The sequence below is a fragment of the Acartia tonsa genome, chromosome 8 (assembly GCF_053477335.1).
Source record: "Acartia tonsa isolate MP-2025a chromosome 8, ASM5347733v1, whole genome shotgun sequence".
In the NCBI taxonomy this organism is placed as follows: domain Eukaryota; kingdom Metazoa; phylum Arthropoda; class Copepoda; order Calanoida; family Acartiidae; genus Acartia; species Acartia tonsa.
The window spans coordinates 38,121,041-38,139,812 of record NC_137267.1 but is presented as its reverse complement, the minus strand read 5'-3'; the positions used below and the strand labels follow the sequence as shown (position 1 = coordinate 38,139,812).

The 18,772-nt window shown below is 34.5% G+C and overlaps 2 protein-coding genes across 2 annotated transcripts; one reads left to right on the top strand and one right to left on the bottom strand.

The window, feature by feature from the left end:
• Nucleotides 1-5,847: 5,847 nt before the first annotated feature.
• Nucleotides 5,848-9,910, top strand: LOC145326894 (uncharacterized). The gene is made up of 3 exons (XM_080170336.1): nt 5,848-5,951; nt 6,780-6,832; nt 7,545-9,910. The coding sequence occupies exons 2-3, from the start codon at nt 6,781-6,783 to the stop codon at nt 9,563-9,565; spliced, it is 2,073 nt and encodes a 690-aa protein (XP_080026462.1). The 5' UTR covers nt 5,848-5,951; nt 6,780; the 3' UTR covers nt 9,566-9,910.
• A 5,234-nt stretch (nt 9,911-15,144) lies between these two features.
• Nucleotides 15,145-18,772, bottom strand: LOC145326893 (uncharacterized). Its single transcript, XM_080170334.1, has 3 exons — nt 18,673-18,772; nt 17,848-17,903; nt 15,145-17,360 (listed from the first exon to the last, which is right to left on the bottom strand). Exons 2-3 carry the CDS (start codon nt 17,900-17,902, stop codon nt 15,337-15,339), a joined length of 2,079 nt encoding a protein of 692 aa, XP_080026460.1. The 5' UTR covers nt 17,903; nt 18,673-18,772; the 3' UTR covers nt 15,145-15,336.

Sequence of the window (18,772 nt, the reverse complement as noted above, 5' to 3'; positions counted from 1 at the left end):
GTTTCGAAATTGTCCCTTACTATTACAGGAATCATCATGCCAAGTTTGAAATCGATATTACAATTCTAAACATTCCTAAACTATCGATAAGAGTTATGGACGGACGGACCAACCAATAAATAGATAGTAAAGCACAGTTTAAATTAAACAAAATGATCATTAAAATATCTCCATTTTCTAATTTAGTCTTATTATATTTATGCATGTTATTTTAAGTTAATTAAAAAAAAACATATGTGAATTATATTGACATATGTGGACAGAAAAAAAAGACATTTTTTGTCTAGACTTTAAAAAATAGGGGCCTCATAAAGCATATACTAACACTATCAAGGATGACTATGTCAGAAAAATAAATCCTATTATATAAAAAAGTAAAAAAAAATTTGTGTGTAGCCTAAACCAGAAGGGTTTTCCAATTCAGGTAAACTTCACATAGTTCTTGTGGTGGTTTAAGGCTATTTTATTTTTAGATTTATGTCTTGGGATGGTTGTAAGTTATTTTACTAGTACAACCCATCTCTGCCCCTCTGAATAAAGAGTCCCTAGATGCTAAGGCGTACCAGCTAGTATTATTAATAGGACAAAAAAATACCTGGAGAATAAATAATATTTACAAAAACTAAGCTTTTCTGTAATTGGGGTATTCCTGTTTCTATAATAAAGTCCTAAAGAAGTAAGTATTTGTCCTTACACGATGAATGTAGATTATACGTGGATATTATGACAGGGTGAAAATTATTGTCAATTTAGGGTGCTAACATGGATATCATGTATTGGTTAGTTCATTCATCCAGTAGAAGGGGAGGGTATTTGGTAAAAGGGGTGGATAAGGGGGATCATTATTCTAGCCAGCTACAAGTTTCGCTTAATTAAAGTACATGATAATCTGGTGTAAGATCCAAGTAATAATAAATCCATAGCTGATAATTACCAAAAAAGTCTCGTCTAAGTTTTTTTTATCAAGGGGCACTTTAGTTTCTTATTTTTTCATTTTATATTAAAAAGTACACAAATAACATGCAGAGAAAATAAATTAAGGAAGAACTACTTGAGTACATAAAATGTGCAAATACTATAATAGAGTTGTGTTACTAAGTTGTAGCTTTGAAAACATTGAAGGATTAGGCTTTTCAAAATAAATCCGATTATATAAGTAGTAAGCTTTTTTTGTCTGTTGCGAAGGATCTCGCTAACCGCTGAACCGAAATAGGTCTCCTTTACAGAGTAGCTTCTTATAGACCCAAGGAAGGTTTTTAACTATTTTGGGGAAGGGTGTGTCCAACATCCCAAGATAAACTACCCCTAGAAAATCCCCCCCCAAAAAAATTTCTTTCACTTTATAGAAATACAATTAAAAGTGAATGGTAGACTTCCCCTAGAGGCCTCTAGGGGCGATCCGCTAGTCATATCATAAAGTGTTAGGATTTTCCTGGCGGTTGCGCCCCTAGCATCTAGGGGCTCTATTCGACTCGTAGAGAACTATTTATAGTTGACTTTTTTTTATATGGACGAAATGAAGAAATAACAGCCCTTTCATACCAAAATGTGTAAATTTTCTAACCAATAATTTGGCCGAATTGTTTTTTCGCTATGTTTTTATTGGCCCATATTGTACATATCTACTATATTTATATATTGAGTATTAAAAATATGAACAAAATGCTTTATACTTTTTATACGTGATTTACTACAAGTTTTTTTTTATAAAACTTGCTCTGGATATTTCTGGAAAAAATTTGAGCTATTTCTAAGGCAATAGTGGAACAGATCCTCTATGGATTCTTCTGTCCGTCCGTCCATCTATTACAAAAAAAAACTTTCAAACAAGAGTAGTGCAATCAAAAGGTTGTACTTCCATGGTCTATTGAACCTATAACAAATGTTATGTTCTGTTAAGACATTGGGCCAAATTCCATACAATTTCTCAGGCTAGCATCGGGCTCTGTGTCAGGCTTTAGGTCATAGGCTATATAGCCTGAGAATTTTTTTATAAAATTTGTAGTACTGATAGAGGTTTAAATTCTCTTATGATTACTTTGTTTCTGTGGGTATCTTATTACCTGGTTCTTGCGCCAGATTTTCATATTCTCTAATAAAATTAAAACAGCAGCGGGCCTAAATAACGATTACCCCTCTTCCACTCGCTTTACCCCATTCCCTCCTCTCCTAATAAATGGACGAAATGACCAAAAAACGAGTTCCATGTTAGCAAGCTAGATTGACGACAAGTTTTCCCCTCTCATAATATCCACGTACATATATTATACATCCATTTTTAAAGGGGGGCTTTTCTATAATTAGGGTCGGTACGTCCGTCCGTTACAGGTTTAAACAGGTTAGAATTGTCCTATCGATTTCAAACTTTGCATGCTGATTCCTATAATGGTTAAGTACGACTTAGAAAGTGAAGCAACTCTATAATCGTTACCAGAAAGTCCGTACGTCCATTTAAAACAAGCTGATTTTTTACTTTTTTGACAACAATATTTTTTGATGTTTAAATCATCCTATTAATCTGATTTTTTAAATACTTATTCCTATTACAACAAGGTATAGTGTTATAAGCGAAGCATCTCTATAATCAAGTCCTAAATACGTCAGTATGTCATTAAACAGTAACATGAATTTAATCAGTTTCGCATCAAATTTACTTACAATTTTGTATAGAATTAGACATATGCATTAATATTCAGTTTATTCGGTTCTTACACTCTACAAGTGTTAATGTTCGTTTGTCCTTCCTTCAATGTTTTTGATTATAATGTTCTCAATTTCGACCTGTAATAAGGTTAACATCTTGCGGATTATTACCACAATAACGTTTACTACGCTGTATGAAATTAGGTTATTCTTGTTTTTATACATACACATCAATTTTATTATTATTTTTTAGCTCGATAAGGATTTTTTCAAAAGTATATTTTTTAATCTAAAAATAGTAAAATTACTTAACTTGCATCAGCAGGAAAAATAGAAAATTATCCTAAATAGGCTTTTTTTCTTGGTGAAGGTGCTCTAAAAGTTAGCCAAAAGTCGACAAATAATTGAAGGAAAAATCATTGAAATCTAAGTATTGTGTATACTTCTATATGTTCACTCTAGTGGTTGCGACCCTAGCATCTAGTAGTAAGAGTGTTAAGGAGGAAGCCAAAGTATACCTAAACCTTCTCAAGACTATCAGCAACCAAAAATATTATAAAATCTTCCCGGGACCTACTTCAAACTTCCCTTAAAAGGGGAACCCAATCAAATCAGTATATATTGAAATCTTAATTGTCAGGCAAAAAATGACCACTTTATATATAGTACTAGCGGCTGCGCTCTTAGCATCTAGGAAGTATGTATTCGAAGAAGTAAAGTAGGAAAATAGCCTAAAACCAAACTTAGATATATTAATCAAATAACCTAAAACCATCCTGGGTTCAAAAGTTATTAAAATCTTAAGCTACAGACAAAAAAATTTACTACCTCATATATTAAGATATGCGATAAAATAATTATAAAACTTCCCTGTGCATATATTAAGCTTCACTGTAAAGGAAAACCATGTCGGTCCAGCTGTAAGAGAGATCTTAAGCAACAGATACACTGACATCCTGCTACTTTTCTAAACGGATTGTATCAGTTACAATATTTTCAAGGGATAAGACAATGGACGATAATACCCATAAACCCCATCAACTGCTAGGATGACAACATCCATAATGATCGAAACTCAAAAATATTTTTAAAAATAAAGTCACTTATAGAGAAGATGCTCTAGAACCATTTTTTTTAATTTTAGAAACATATATACTTTTAATATACAATGTAAGGTTTATTATATCATACAAATATGTTATATAGAATAAATTATTTTCTAAAAATTACTGAAAGAAGAATCTTAAATTTCAAAACTTGACATTATATATCTCAAATTCTTTGTTTATAGGGAAAGAAAATATTTTTTTTTCAGGAATAAGAAAATAGTTTAAAAATCTGTTTTAAAATATATACTTTTTAAAAATCTAAGCTTTTATAAATTTGGGGTCTGTCCGTACATTCGTAACGGATAGCTACGGACCTGATAATGATATGTTACTATGTCTAAATTTGACAATGAAAATAGAATAAGAATATGATAATAGTTACTTTTCGCTTCGTATTAGAGAGAGAGCTTTCTGCAGATACTAAAATGAAAAATTTTATAATTTAAACCAGTTTTGTTAGCCCTGAAGGATTGAAGGCCCAGGCTAACAAAACTGGTATTAAATTTATGATTACCCCTCTCTTTATCCTGAAATCACAGAAAAGTATAGTTAGTAACAGACAGGGAGGGAGGGGACATTGGACTGTAAATTAAACCGATACCCAAAGATTTTAAACACCGATATAAAAACTTTGGGTTGCTGAATTTTGATTGGTTTGTTAAAAACATATGTAAGAGTAATTTAGCTGATCATCATTGGGGATGTTTATCAATTTATCATCCATTGTCTTATCCCATAAGATCCCCTAGTAACAGAGGAAGATCCACAGACATTGTATATTTTAAATATTTGTTAAGAGATGATTGACTATAAAGTGGCTTAAATATGCCTCAATTTAGTTGTATTAGAATGTAGGGATATAAAAAGTAGCATCAATTTTTTATTATACATTAGCTGTTAGACCTTTTGATGCCTCTAGGGACATTTTATAGAGAGGGGGGGGAGAGAATCAAACCTCCACTATACATTTTATTTTTTTTTGATTTTGGGGTTTATCTTTTTCAGGGGCGATTTCTCTTGGGATGGTGGAGGTATTTTCTCCCAAAATACATAAACCTTCCATTAGTTTTAATTTATTTTTATTTCTAAATACGGGAAGGGGGGAGGATAATTATGAATGCTGAAATTTGTGTATAAGCCCTGTTTATAGTGCCTCTAAAAAATGACGTCATACAATACAAATGACTAATGATAGGCCAATATACAGACTAAATTACCAATGGCAGGCCAGTATACATTTTAGTTGACAAATGTTACGCCAGCATGACGTCAGTTTTATAGGCATTATAAAAAGCTTCCCTAAATCTCTGATATATTGAGCGTACTCTTAGAGAATACTTATATAATCACAAAGAGCCTTGTTTACAAATATACATGTTAGTTTTTTAGGTCATCATATATACTATTAGCGACTACGCCCCTAGAGGCATGTATGGACACTTGTATGAATCGTGAGAGGGGGGAGGTAAGAAGACGCTTCTCTTTCAGTTTTGGCTTTAAAAAGAAAAAGTAAAAAAAAATTCTTTCTAGGGACTATTTATCATGAAGGATGGTGGTACTCCCCCCAAAAATAGTTTAAAACGTTACCTTGACCTATGAGAAGCTTAACTGTAAAGCAGAACCATATAGGTTCAGTGGATTACAAGATCCTTCGCTACACAATAATACATCGTGTTCCTTTTATATACGCTAATTGCTTCGCCCCTCGTCTCTAGCAGAGGGCTGGAGAGCAAAGGACAAAACCACCTCTGAACATTTATAAAGCTTCCCTAAAAAGTACAAGTGCTGTACAGGGCTATATACCAAGTAAACCTTATGACCTAAACCCCTTCCTTCATTTCCAGTTTCGATTGGTTGGTTCCAAACAATTGGTGTAAAATTGTACACTAACTCGAATCTAGAAAAGGGTTAATTTTGTTTATCATCTTTGTAGATGTGAATCAATTAATTATCCATTGCCTTATCCCTTATAATCCCTCATGATAATGACATTAACTTGTCTACTATATTTTTTATAATAAATCAATCAAAACAAGAATGGGGTAGGAATAATGGGCAGCTCAAAAGTGGAAGGCCGGGTGTGAGTTACTATGTCGGAGCCGGGTATATAAGGTTGAGAATCTCTGGGAGACATCAGTGCGCTCACTGCCTGCACTCAGACAATACACTAGAGTCAACTCTAGGACTGTGACGTCTAAGGTGAGCTTTAACTAGGCAGGCTTTAAGCTATTTTTCATAATACTGTTAAAAATTAATTTTATTATGATCAATTTGTAATTAAACTGAAAGTATTTGATTTCTAAACTTATTTTTTTGTAATTGTGATTTTGTAGACATTTTATTCTTATTTTTCAGTTACAACAAAATTGATTTACAATTTTTAAGTTTGATTATTTTAATCTCGTAGGGACCTGTCCCCAACGTTTTTAATGGTTTCTAGTTAAATTTTTAGGTTGCTAGAAATGATTTTGTCATAATAATACTACTTTTGTATTTAAAAAAAAAATTAATTAAACTTTAATTAGTATGATTTTATGTTATTACTTTACTTTTAATTAAACTTTAGATATCGCCTTCTCCCCCCCCCCCCCTTATTTTCAGCTTTTAAGGAATTTTCATCCTTTTTGTTATGAAAATGGGGGAGGGGGTTGGGGGCTAAAAAACTCAATTTTCACACTAAATTTGCAAAAAAAAAATCTTTGTTTGAGGAAGATAGGACTGTAAATATATTGGTGCTCAAATAAGTCCATTCATTTGATTGCTTAAAAACCTTACCTTACCTTACCATTTTACATTTTCATTTTATGATATGTACATCAATATATCAACCCAATAGTGCTATCTCTTAAGATCCCTGTTTTTTGGGGGGGAGGAAGCTTAAAAATGAATTAATTATTCTAAACTTTCTTTAACTGAAAAACATACTCATTCATCCTTGCCGTTTTGGAGGTTTTAAGGCTATACAAAGAGGAGCTTGCGTGATATATTTTGATTTTAACCATCTTAATATTTTTTTTTTAATTTCAGGATGAACCGATTAATTCTCTTGGGTGTGATCGCCATTATTGGCGCCTGCAATGGTAAATATTCTTTAATATTTCATATTTAAAAATTATAGTTAGATACAAAAATGAATAATCGTGTAATGTAATGGCTAATAATTTTTAAATATAAGTTGTTGGAAATATTGATAGTATTTTACTTTTAAAAATATTTTTTCACTTATACACATGATACAAATTTTTCTACCGATTCTAAGTAAATGATATATGCACAAATAAAATATTTGAAAAAACATAATTATTTAAAATTCACTGAAATTCATTCATATACCTAACTCAATAGTTTATTAGTTTTAACTAATTAAAGGTTTCGTGACTTTTAAACATATTCAAAGCATTCAGATGCTATTTATTTCCTTGCAAAATTTTATTTAAAAAGAAACATTAAAAACTTGCCTATCTACTTATAAAGTTTTGAATTTAAACAGTAATGAATTCTAAGAAATTCAAAAATGGTTAACTAATTATTCTTTTATGGAATTAACAGGGTGTCTGTCTGTAGCTTATTCTATTGCTAACAGCTTGACAGATATAGTTTTCCTATTCAGTAAAGTATCATCTCAAGAGAAGTCACCCCTTTTTGAAATCAAAATGTAAATTAGTTGGTTGACAACTTCTCCCTATCCACAAGTGCCCCTCGAAGCCTTTAGGGGCGTTGCCCCTAGTATATGCTTTAACTTTGCATCTTTAGCTCTATGAACAATTTATAGAAATCTTGTTTTAATTTTAGGCTCTGTGCTGAGGGCTGATGGCATGATGGACATGTTCCAAGGCCTGATGAGCAACCCTGATGCCTTCGCCTCTTCCCTTGGTATGGAGAGAGTGAAGAGAAGCAACTGGGACAGAGAATTCAACCTTGAGAAGATGGGATTCCACTTCAGAGTCAAGTACCAGGATCCTTCCAACCGTCTCAAGGGCGGAGTTGCTGAAGTTGAATTCCAGGACTTCAGAAAGTTTGTCAAGGGATCCCCTGTCAAGGCTATGAAGTTTGTCCTCACTGCTGACAGCGGAGCCGTCTGGGCTGATGGCCTTTTCAACTTCAACATTGATTATGAACTTGGCTTCCTTTTCGGTGGCCAGGACTCCGGCAGAGTTCGTTATGAGAGGAAGAAGAATGGAGACTTCTATGAGGCCAACTTTGAGTTCATGTCCAACAGCGAAGGAAACCCTGACAGGCCACCCACTGTCCAGCTTGACCTGAAGAGTGACTACAAGACCAAGGCTACTGGCAGACTTTTCTTTGATAACCACATCAAGGCCAAGGAGTACCAGTGGGAGCTTGACTTCATCAACCAGGAGACATTCAAGGGTGTTTTCATCAGACCCAACCTCAAGGAGACATACTCTTTTGAGGGTAAGTTCAACAAGGCTGAGGGCAAAGTTGATCTTGTTGTTGATTTCAATGGCAAGAAGTACAATGGATATGCTGATGTTGACTTTGATGGTACTCAGGGTCTTGTCAAGGTTAACTTTGATCTTGGACCTGCTGGCAAGTTTGACTTCCAGTTCAATGCCAAGAAGGACATGTCTGAGGCTGGTCTCAAGCTTTTCCTCAATGACAAGGACATCCTCACTGCTAAGCTGAAGGGAGTTTTGGACCAGGCCCCAAGATTGTTCAAGTATGAGGCCAGATACTCTGGTATGGTTGTTGGTGAAGGCAAGGTCAGAGTTCAGTATGAGAGATTCAAGGAGCTCAAGTTCCAATACCTGCCCAAGACTGGACTCACCTTTGACTTGAAGGCAGATCTGAATGATGACAAGACTCTTAACTTCCACGCCACCGCAACTGAGGATGAGGTCAAGAACTTTGAAGTCCAATACAAGATGACCCCTGTTAATGATGATGCCACCGTTGGATTCAACACCAAGGTTGACTGGTACATGAAGGACAGAAGCCCCTTCTACAGATTCTTCTACAGAATGAACTGCCTGCACTGCCTGACCTCCTTCAAGATGCAATCCAACCTTGCCATGCAGAAGAACAAGCTGTACAAGTTCGACTTTGAAGTTCTCGACCTGGAAGAGGATGGCAGCTCCCACAAGGAGGTTTACGTTACCACCAACGACAAGTACTACGCTTTCTTCTCTGAGCACTTCTTGAACGAGATGGCCCATATGTTCAACTCCTACAGGAAATTCTACAAGGACTTTGAGATGGAGGGAGAATGGAACCCTGGCAAGTACCTGAAGGTCACCACCAACACTGATATGTTCCAGGTCTTCTTGATTGAAAACATGGATGGTTACATGAGAAAGGTTGAGTTCAACGGCAAGGAGCTGCTGAAGGCTGGATTTGACAAGAATGGCAGACAGATCAAGCAGACTGTCGAGCTCACCAACGGACAGAAGGTTGACACCATGCTCACCTGGGAGACTGACAACTTCTACAACAACAAGGCCAAGATGACCTTTGATGGCCCTGAGGAAAACAAGATAGAGACTGAGTTCGAATGGGACATGCAGCCAACCAACAAGAACTTCAAGTTCGATGTTAAGGGAGACTGTGAGGACCTTGGAAATTACCATGTCTCCAGAAACTACAAGTACCAATACAACAACGGCGAGCAGACCATGGTTGTCAAGGGTATGACTGACATTCCCAACAGCCCTCTGCCAGAGAACTTTGAAACCGAGATGGAGGCCAGATACAAGAACCCAACTGACTTCAACTTTGCCTCCTACATGGTCCTCGCTGGCGAGAAGTTCGGCTGGGAGTATGACAGACAGCAGGGATTCAAGTGGTCTTTCTAAATCACTACCACCAACTTAAATAGACTTACGACCGCTTGAGGCTGGCTGATATGCTGCATAACTTCTCATCGTTGTGTCATCATACCGGCAGCTGGAGAATGGACTTTCCCGTACTTACCTAAACCTGACATCACCATCATTCATTCAGCTCCTGGTTTCAGTCTAGTCACAGTCACTTGGGACAATATCTTCAACCTCATTCAACAAACACATGACGACCAGTAATTATTCAAAATACGTCTTAAACACAAAGTACAAACTTGTTAATTTTTTTTATATTGTATGTATATACTGTAAATAGCAATGGAGCAAATAAATGCTTGACAAAAGACCATAAAAGAAAAATTTTTTTTTACTTTTGTTAGTTGAAGCAGTGTGGTTTTAAATTTATTTTCTGAATAAGGATGAAAACATCCATAAAAGCGAAGCTCTGAAACATTAGGACAAACAAACATAAAAACTCGTAGAGTGTCAAAATTTTAAAAAGCAGAATATAAATGTATAAGTTTGAACCAAATTGTAAGTAAATTTGTTGCAAGAGTGCTTAAATACAGGATATTGTTAAAGGGCAAATAAATAGGGTGATTAATGATTATATGAAATAAAAATTCTTGTTAAAAATGTTAAAAAGCACCATGTTGTATTTGGACGTTCGGATTTTCTGATAACGATTATAGAGTTGCTAGATCGTATCTAACTGTTAAAGGAATAATCATGCTTTAAAAAATATGCATGCATAAGGGTGAATCAGAAAACAAGGAAAGTGTTGTGCATAAGAATGCGGCATTACAAACAATATAATAAAATAGTAGGACAAACCAACATCAACACTTGTAGACAACTTAATAAATAGAATATTAATTTACAAAACAAAGAGAATTTTGATTCTAAATATGTTGCAAAACTGCCTGAATACAGGATTATGTTAAGGGCATATTTACATTTTTATGACTTGATTATAGATGTTCTTTGCTTATAACATTGAAACTTGTTGTCATAGAAACAATTTTTCTAAAAAATAAGATGAATAGGATAATTATAGCAAACAAACTTTCTGGTAATGATAATAGGGTTTTTATGCTTTCCAAATTGTACACTTGTACAGGAATCATCATGCAATCGATAATAAAATCAATTACCAAGGATCCAGTATATAATTTTCTTGGTCCTTCGGTCTGTTCGTCATGCTACAAAAGAAAAATACACATTTCATAAAATAGGTTTTGTGATTTTTACTTTTCAGGGATGTATACACATGTATAAATCTTTTTATGACAATAAATATCTGCTCTAAAACACACTTTTTCCGTTGGTCTAACGCATTTTTTTTGCTTTACATGGATGTTGTCATCCTTGTTTCGACTAATAATGAAAATATTTTAGGATAAGTTTACCAAAATTTAAACATTTTTTTCATTGTGAAATTAAATGTTAATTAAATGCTTTACTAAAGTCGTAATAACATTAATGGTTCCATTTTAATCTTTCAGAATTGGAATGGTATAGGGTTCGAATCTTGACCCAATCTCCGTCATAACTAAAGACTTTAAAAGTTGTACACAGTGCTGCTTTGTCAGATGCGCAACAGTGTAAGTAAGATTAAGGGGATGCCTTTGCCCCAAACAGGCGCAACCATGCTCTTGCTCAGTTTGGACTACCAGACAACGTTCGTGCAAACGAAGGGTTAGTTAATATTGATGCTTATAAGGGGTGGTTCTATATTCCTATCAACCTTCCCCAGAGATATTAAATAGGTATCATCAAAATCAAAGCTTTTCTACAAATAGATCGGCCCGTCCTCAACGAATAGTTCTGATTATAAATTTTTGCATGTTGTAAGTCTAGTCCCATCGATTTCAAACTTTGAAAAATGATTAAGGAAAAAGTTGGGAATACAAATACAAAATGATGTAGTTGTAGCCTTTTTAACTCACTAATCTCCATAGAAGTATGTATAATAAAGTTTACAAACGTTAGTATGTCCTAATCCTTATCCAGTATTTCAGCTCTGTACTATCTATAAATTGATTTGATTTTTGTCAATGTCAAAAATTTTTAATCTTTCTCTAAAGCGAAGTTTTTCTATAAATAGGGTCTCTCCGTCCGTCAGTAACGGATAGCTCTAATCGTTAATTTAGGCATGTTGAAATTATCTTTTTTGACAACAATTTTTAATGTGATAGAATTATTCTATTTATTGATTTTTGGAATAGTTATCTTAAATACAATAAGGCACAAATCATATGCAAATCAACACTATATTCATGTCATAAATGTAAGTATGTCCTTAAACAGTTTTATCTATTTAAGCAATTTGGCAACAAATTTACTTAAAATTTGTTTGGACTTTTATAGATTTTTATTCTGCTTATTCAGTTATAACCCTCTACAATTGTTAATGTTCGTTTGACCTACTGTTTTAGAGATTCGCTTTTATTGTTATCCTTGTTATTCTATTATCTCTTTGCAGTCATATGTAATTAAAAAGGGTTATAAATGGATATTATTTTGATCATATCGAGTTTATATTATCATCAGGCAAAAACCTATGGCTCTTCTTTGATTTGTATAGAAAACAAGGATGACAACATCCATAAAAGCGAAGCTCTGAAACGGTATGACAGACGAACATTAACTCTTGTAGAGTTCCAGAACTGTATGTACATAAACAAGGATGACAACATCCATAAAAGCGAAGCACTGAAACGGTAGGACAAACGGACACTAACACTTGTATAGTGTCAGAACTGAATAATCAGAATATAAATGTATAAATGTCGAAGCAAAATTGTAAGTAAACTTGTAGAAAAACTGCTTGATACAGAATAATGTTTATGGACATACATACATTTTTAGGACTTGATTATAGAGTTGCTTCGCTTATAATATTGTACTTTGTTGTCCCAGGAATCAGTATACCAAAAATCAGATCAATCGGATTATTAGATCACATAAAAATTTGTTGTTAAAAAGTAAAAAAATCAACATGTTTAAAATGGACGTACGGACATTCTGGTAATGATTGTAGAGTTGCTACGCTTTCTAAATCGTACCTAACTACTACAGAAATCACCATGCAAAGTTTGAAATCAATAGGACAATTCTAACATGCCTAAATTAGCGAAAAAAGCTATCCGTTACGGACGTACGGACGGACCGACCCTAATCATAGAAAAGCTTCGCTTTTATAAATGAATGTATAAGTTCTGACAAAATTATAAATAAATTTGTTGCAAAACTTCTTAAATACAGAATTCTGTTTAAGGACATATTGACATTTTTAGGACTTGATTATAGATATGCTTCGCTCAAAATATCGTACCTTATTGTAATTGGAATCAGTATTCCAAAAATCAGATCAATCGAATGATTTTATCACATAAACAATTGTTGTTAAAAAAAGGAAAAAATCAACATGTTAAAATGGACGTACGGACATTCTAGTAACGATTATAGAGTTGCTACGCTTTCTAAATCGTATCTTACTACTACAGGAATCATCATGCAAAGTTTGAAATCGATAGGACAATTCTAAAATGTCTAAATTAAAGAAAAAAGCTATCCGTTACGGACTGACGGACGGACGGACAGACGGACTGACCGACCCTAATTATAGATAAGCTTTTGAAAATAGATCTGATAGATTTATATGGTCCATCGGACCCAGAAATCGAATAAAATGTTTTTAATCCTATATTTTTTTCGTTTTAATATCCTCGGAAAGCTGTATATAATACGATGCGTTGAATAACTATTTCAAATTTTTTGAAACTTTATTTAATTTTAGTTATTGTTTGTAGCCAAGATTCTCTTGTTATCAGTTAATCCGATATAAAACTTACTTGGTAGGTCGGTCATGATCTCATACAAACTCAACTTCTTTAGAGGATTAACTACACTATTTAATAAAATATTGAAAAAAGGAAAATCAGGCCTATTTCTCCTATAGCCGTTAAAAAAACTATCTTAAGGACTCGCATTTAAAACTCCTTCTTTCTTTACATCGGATTTTATCTTTATTGTGGTATAATAGAGAAGATATGTAAAAAAAATACTTGCCCTCTCATCTATAGTCACAATAATTTTGTATGCCAACTGGAAATTTAATTTTGATATTATTACCCACAAAAATTACAACCAAAAAATATCCAAAGTATATGTAAAAATCATAAGAAAAGCGGCTTAAACGCTGATTTTAAACAGTCGGACTATTAAAATTGTTAAATATGGTGCATTATTTGCCAAATAGACAACTTTTCTGTACTACCTCTCCAATTTTAGTAACACTCTATATTTTGGTTTGTTGGGTAGTTCTAAGACCCTACAGGAAAAGGAAAAAAATTGCAGATTCCCTGGATGTCTAGATATCTAGCTATCCATGAAAGTAGGTAACAAAAACAAAAATAAAAAACATTTTGCAACGATTTTGAAATTAATTTTTTCATCAATCTTTTATCAAACCTATACATGTTAAACAACAAATTGATCGTTTATTCATGTAAAAAGCGCACATAATGCTGTTTTGGCCAAAACTTTAGTTTAACAGGGTGTCCAACAAAAAGTAAAATTTGGATATCTAGCAATAAATGTAAATGTGATTTTTTCGTCTGTAGAGCTAAAAATTGGTCCAAATTGGATATTTTTTTCAAATTACTCTTCTAAGTATCTAAGTGTGTTAGGCCATAGTGTTTTCTGACCAGATCAATAATTTTATATTTTTTGGATTATTTTATATTTTCAAAATAATCAAAGTAATTTTATTAAAATTCTATCTTTATTCTTAAGTGACCAAAAACAGACCAAAAGAGACAGATGTGACTATTTTACAAATTTTCACACTTCTGGGACACCCTGTGTATGCTTTTTTAAAAGTTTTTTTTGGGGGGGTGGGAGAGTCGTTTTAGAGCCATAAACCTTTTTTTCATTGTTTTAGAATCATAAAAAAATAATTTTCAAAATCGTGAAAAAATGTTTTTTTTGTTTTTGTTACCTACCTTCATGGATACCTAGAAATCCAGGGACTCTGAAACTTTTTTTCTGCCCACTAGGACCCTAGAACCACCCAACAGACCAAAATATAGATGAACTGAATTTAGTTTCCGAAAGTGTGCGTAGCTTCCGCGTACTATCTCAATATTTGCTACTAGCTAAAAAAGCTTCAAACTTAAAAAAAATCAAAATTTGAAAAATTAAAATATTTGAATGTATAATGTATAAATCGTTTATACATTAAATCGCTTTTCCATTTGACCGGAGTCGCTGAAAATAGGGTCTGCAATAATTGGGTTATCTGCTGTACACTTTAGGAAACTAGGGCTCGAATAGGAAATTTATTTCAGCTGATCAAAATATAGGGTGTTACCAAAATTGGAGAAGTAGTGCAGTAAAGTGACCAACTTGGCAAACAATGCACCATACTTAAATATGCCCAATAATCCAGTTTCTCCCAAAGCGTTACGGACAGACACAGTGAATTATAGAGTAGTTTCGCTACAAAAAAATCAACAATTTTTTTCAATGTTTTTTATTGTCTTATGTCAAGCATATTTATTGCTTAATTGCTATATACAAAATTTACATTATTTACAAAGATTTGTACTTTCACAGAAATAAACAGAATGAGCCAAAACCCATGTTGTGGTAACTTGGAAAATGAGGAACGTCTCTTAAGTCACAAAGCTGTAGGATGAAAGCTCTTTGTTGATAGAACTGAAGGAATTTACATTAGCCTGATTGTTGGTCCTGTGTCAAGAGTGATCTCTAGGTAAGATTTAGAATGACCACTTGAATCCAGTGTTGTTGTCATATTCCCAGCCAAACTTCTCACCAGCCAAGATAACATAGGAGTTGAACATGAAGTCCTCAAAGGTGTTAAACTTGGCCTCCATCTCAGTTTGCAAGTTCTCGGGCAGGGGGCTGTAGGGCAGGTTGGTTATTCCCTTGCTTTCCAGAAGTTGCTGTCCATTATTGTATTTATATTCATAGGCTCTGCTGACCTCAAACTCACCAAGCATTTCAGTGTTTCCAGCAACCCCAACAGCAAAGGTTTTCTTTGTGGCAGGGGTCATGTTCCACATAAACTCAGTCTCAACCTTTTGGGTTGCAGGTCCATCGAAGGTCATCTTGGCTTTGTTTTCATAGAAATTGTCAGTCTCCCAGGTAAGCTTGGTGTCAACCTTCTGGCCAGATGGAAGCTCAACAGTCTGCTTGATCTGTCTGCCAGTCTTGTCAAATCCAGCCTTAAACAGCTCCTTGCCGTTGAACTCAACCTTCCTCATGTAACCATCCATGTTTTCAATCATCAGGGTTTGGAACCATTCTCTGTTGGTGGTGACCTTCAGGTGCTTGCCAGGGTTATATTCTCCCTCCATCTCAAAGTCCTTGTAGAACTTCTGGTATGAGTTGAACATATGAGCCATCTCGTTCAAGAAGTGCTCAGAGAAGAAAGCATAGTACTTGTCGTTGGTGGTAATGTAAACCTCCTTGTGGGAGCTGCCATCCTCTTCAAGGTCAAGGATTTCAAAGTCGAACTTGTACAGCTTGTTCTTCTGCATGGCAAGGTTGGACTGGAACTTGAAGGACGTCAGGCAGTGCAGGCAGTTCATGTTGTAGAAGAATCTGTAGAAGGGGCTTCTGTCCTTCATGTACCAGTCAACCATAGCATTGAATCCAATGGTAGCATCATCATTGACTGGGCTTAGCTTGTACTTTACCTCAAAGTTCTTGACTTCATCTTCAGTTGCAGTAGCCAAGAAGTTAAGAGTCTTGTCATCATTCAAATCAGCCTTCATGTCAAAGGTGAGTCCAGTCTTGGGCAGGTATTGGAACTTTAGCTCCTTGAATCTCTCATACTGAACTCTGACCTTGCCCTCACCAACAACCATACCAGAGTATCTGGCCTCATACTTGAACAATCTTGGGGCCTGGTCCAAAACTCCCTTCAGCTTAGCAGTGAGAATGTCCTTGTCATTGAGGAAAAGCTTGAGACCAGCCTCAGACATGTCCTTCTTGGCATTGAACTGGAAGTCAAACTTGCCAGCAGGTCCAAGATCAAAGTTAACCTTGACAAGACCCTGAGTACCATCAAAGTCAACATCAGCATATCCATTATACTTCTTGCCATCAAAATCAACAACAAGATCAACCTTCTTTTCTCCCTTGTTGAACTTACCCTCGAAAGAGTAGGTCTTCTTGAGGTTGGGTCTGATGAAAACACCCTTGAATGTCTCCTGGTTGATGAAGTCAAGCTCCCACTGGTATTCCTTGGCCTTGATGTGGTTATCAAAGAAAAGTCTGCCAGTAGCCTTGGTCTTGTAGTCACTCTTCAGGTCAAGCTGGACAGTGGGTGGCCTGTCAGGGTTTCCTTCACTGTCTGACATGAACTCAAAGTTGGCCTCATAGAAGTCTCCATCCATCTTTCTCTCATAGAAAACTCTGCCAGAATCTTGTCCTCCAAAGAGGAATCCAAGTTCATAATCAATGTTGAAGTTGAAAAGGCCATCAGCAAACTTATCTCCACTGTCAGCAGTGAGGACAAACTTGACTGACTTCACTGGAGCTCCCTGCATGAACTTCCTGAAGTCCTGGAATTCAACTTCAGCAACTCCGCCCTTGAGACGGTTGGAAGGATCCTGGTACTTGACTCTGAAGTGAAATCCCATCTTCTCAAGGTTGAATTCTCTGTCCCAGTTGCTTCTCTTCACTCTTTCCATACCAAGGGAAGAGGCGAAGGCATCAGGGTTGCTCATCAGGCCTTGGAACATGTCCATCATGCCATCAGCCCTCAGCACAGAGCCTAAGACAAATATTTTTCATTAAAAATTAAACATATTTGGCATTGAGTTTTTATTTAAAAGCCGTTTGTCATACCTTAATTCTGAACATAAGCTTTTGGGGAGTGATAAGTTGAGATGTAAAATAATGTTTATCTAGTGTTTAATGATTATAATTTTAAATAATTTTTCTAACATAATTCAAATACTTGAATGAGAAAGATCTATTTATTTTCTGTTCATAATAAAAAGTATCAGGGATGTTAAGGGATAAGACAATGAAACATAAATTGATATAAATCCCAAATGATGAAAAAAAATACCCTTTCCAAGATTAAGATTATTGCTTGAAAAGTTTCAATACTACTAATTTTTAACTGTCCAAACAAAAGTCAAACCTAAGTACCCCTAGATTTTGACCCAACGAATAAGATAACGTGGTATAAAACTTTGGGTACTGGTGTAATTTACAGTCTAATGTCCCCTCCCTCCCTGAGAAATATAGTATACCTTGAGTGGCTCCGATGGTGAAAACCACCAGGCAAAGAGAAAGAATCCGGTTCATCCTAAAAAATAAGTATAGAGTATTTAAAACAAGGACGATTCATATTATAGCTACGAAACTACTGTTTGAAATAAAAAACAAAATGTAGTCAACTATTTAGAGTAAGAGAAAACAGAAAATGAAAAAAAGATAGAAAGCTGTATCTAAAACTCTTTAACCTAAATGTTATGTATATATTTATATAGAAAAAATTAAAGAGATAAAAAATGTGCACTAGTCCCATTAATGACAATGAAAATTTTTGTGAAACTTGTTTAGTAATATGATCATTACATATGGACAGTCAGACAGACATGATCAACTAAAGAGTAGCCTCGGTATTACAAATCTATCCTTCAAATGTGATTAATATCATTTTAAATATGATAAAAGAATATCTTAAAGGTCAAAGGAGTTTTAAAGATTGGTATATGTATTTTGTAAAATATACTGAAATTTTCTGATTGTTGGGGAGAAAAACTTCTACTTAATTAATGTTAGTAATTAAATATTTTAGCAGCACAACTTAAGATGGAATATTTCTTGTTTTATAATCAAAACTTTAAAAATGGCTAAAAATTTCTAAAGTCTCATGTACATTGATTTATTAACAAAACTGGGTATAGTCCCTTCCGTGGCAACGCCCCTTAAGGGGCGATTCTTCGTATTTTCACAGTAGCTTTTCTTCTATTTCTAGCCCAATCATCTAACCAAATATAACCTAACCTAACCTAAAATAACCAATTAAAAGCCTTTTAAAAAATACGACGAATCGTCCTTTAAAAGATTACCTAAATCCTTATGTTTCCTAGAGTAAAATCTAGGCTGTGTAGATGCTTGAGTGCCGGCAGTGAGCGCACTGACAATATTCACAATCACACCACATTATAT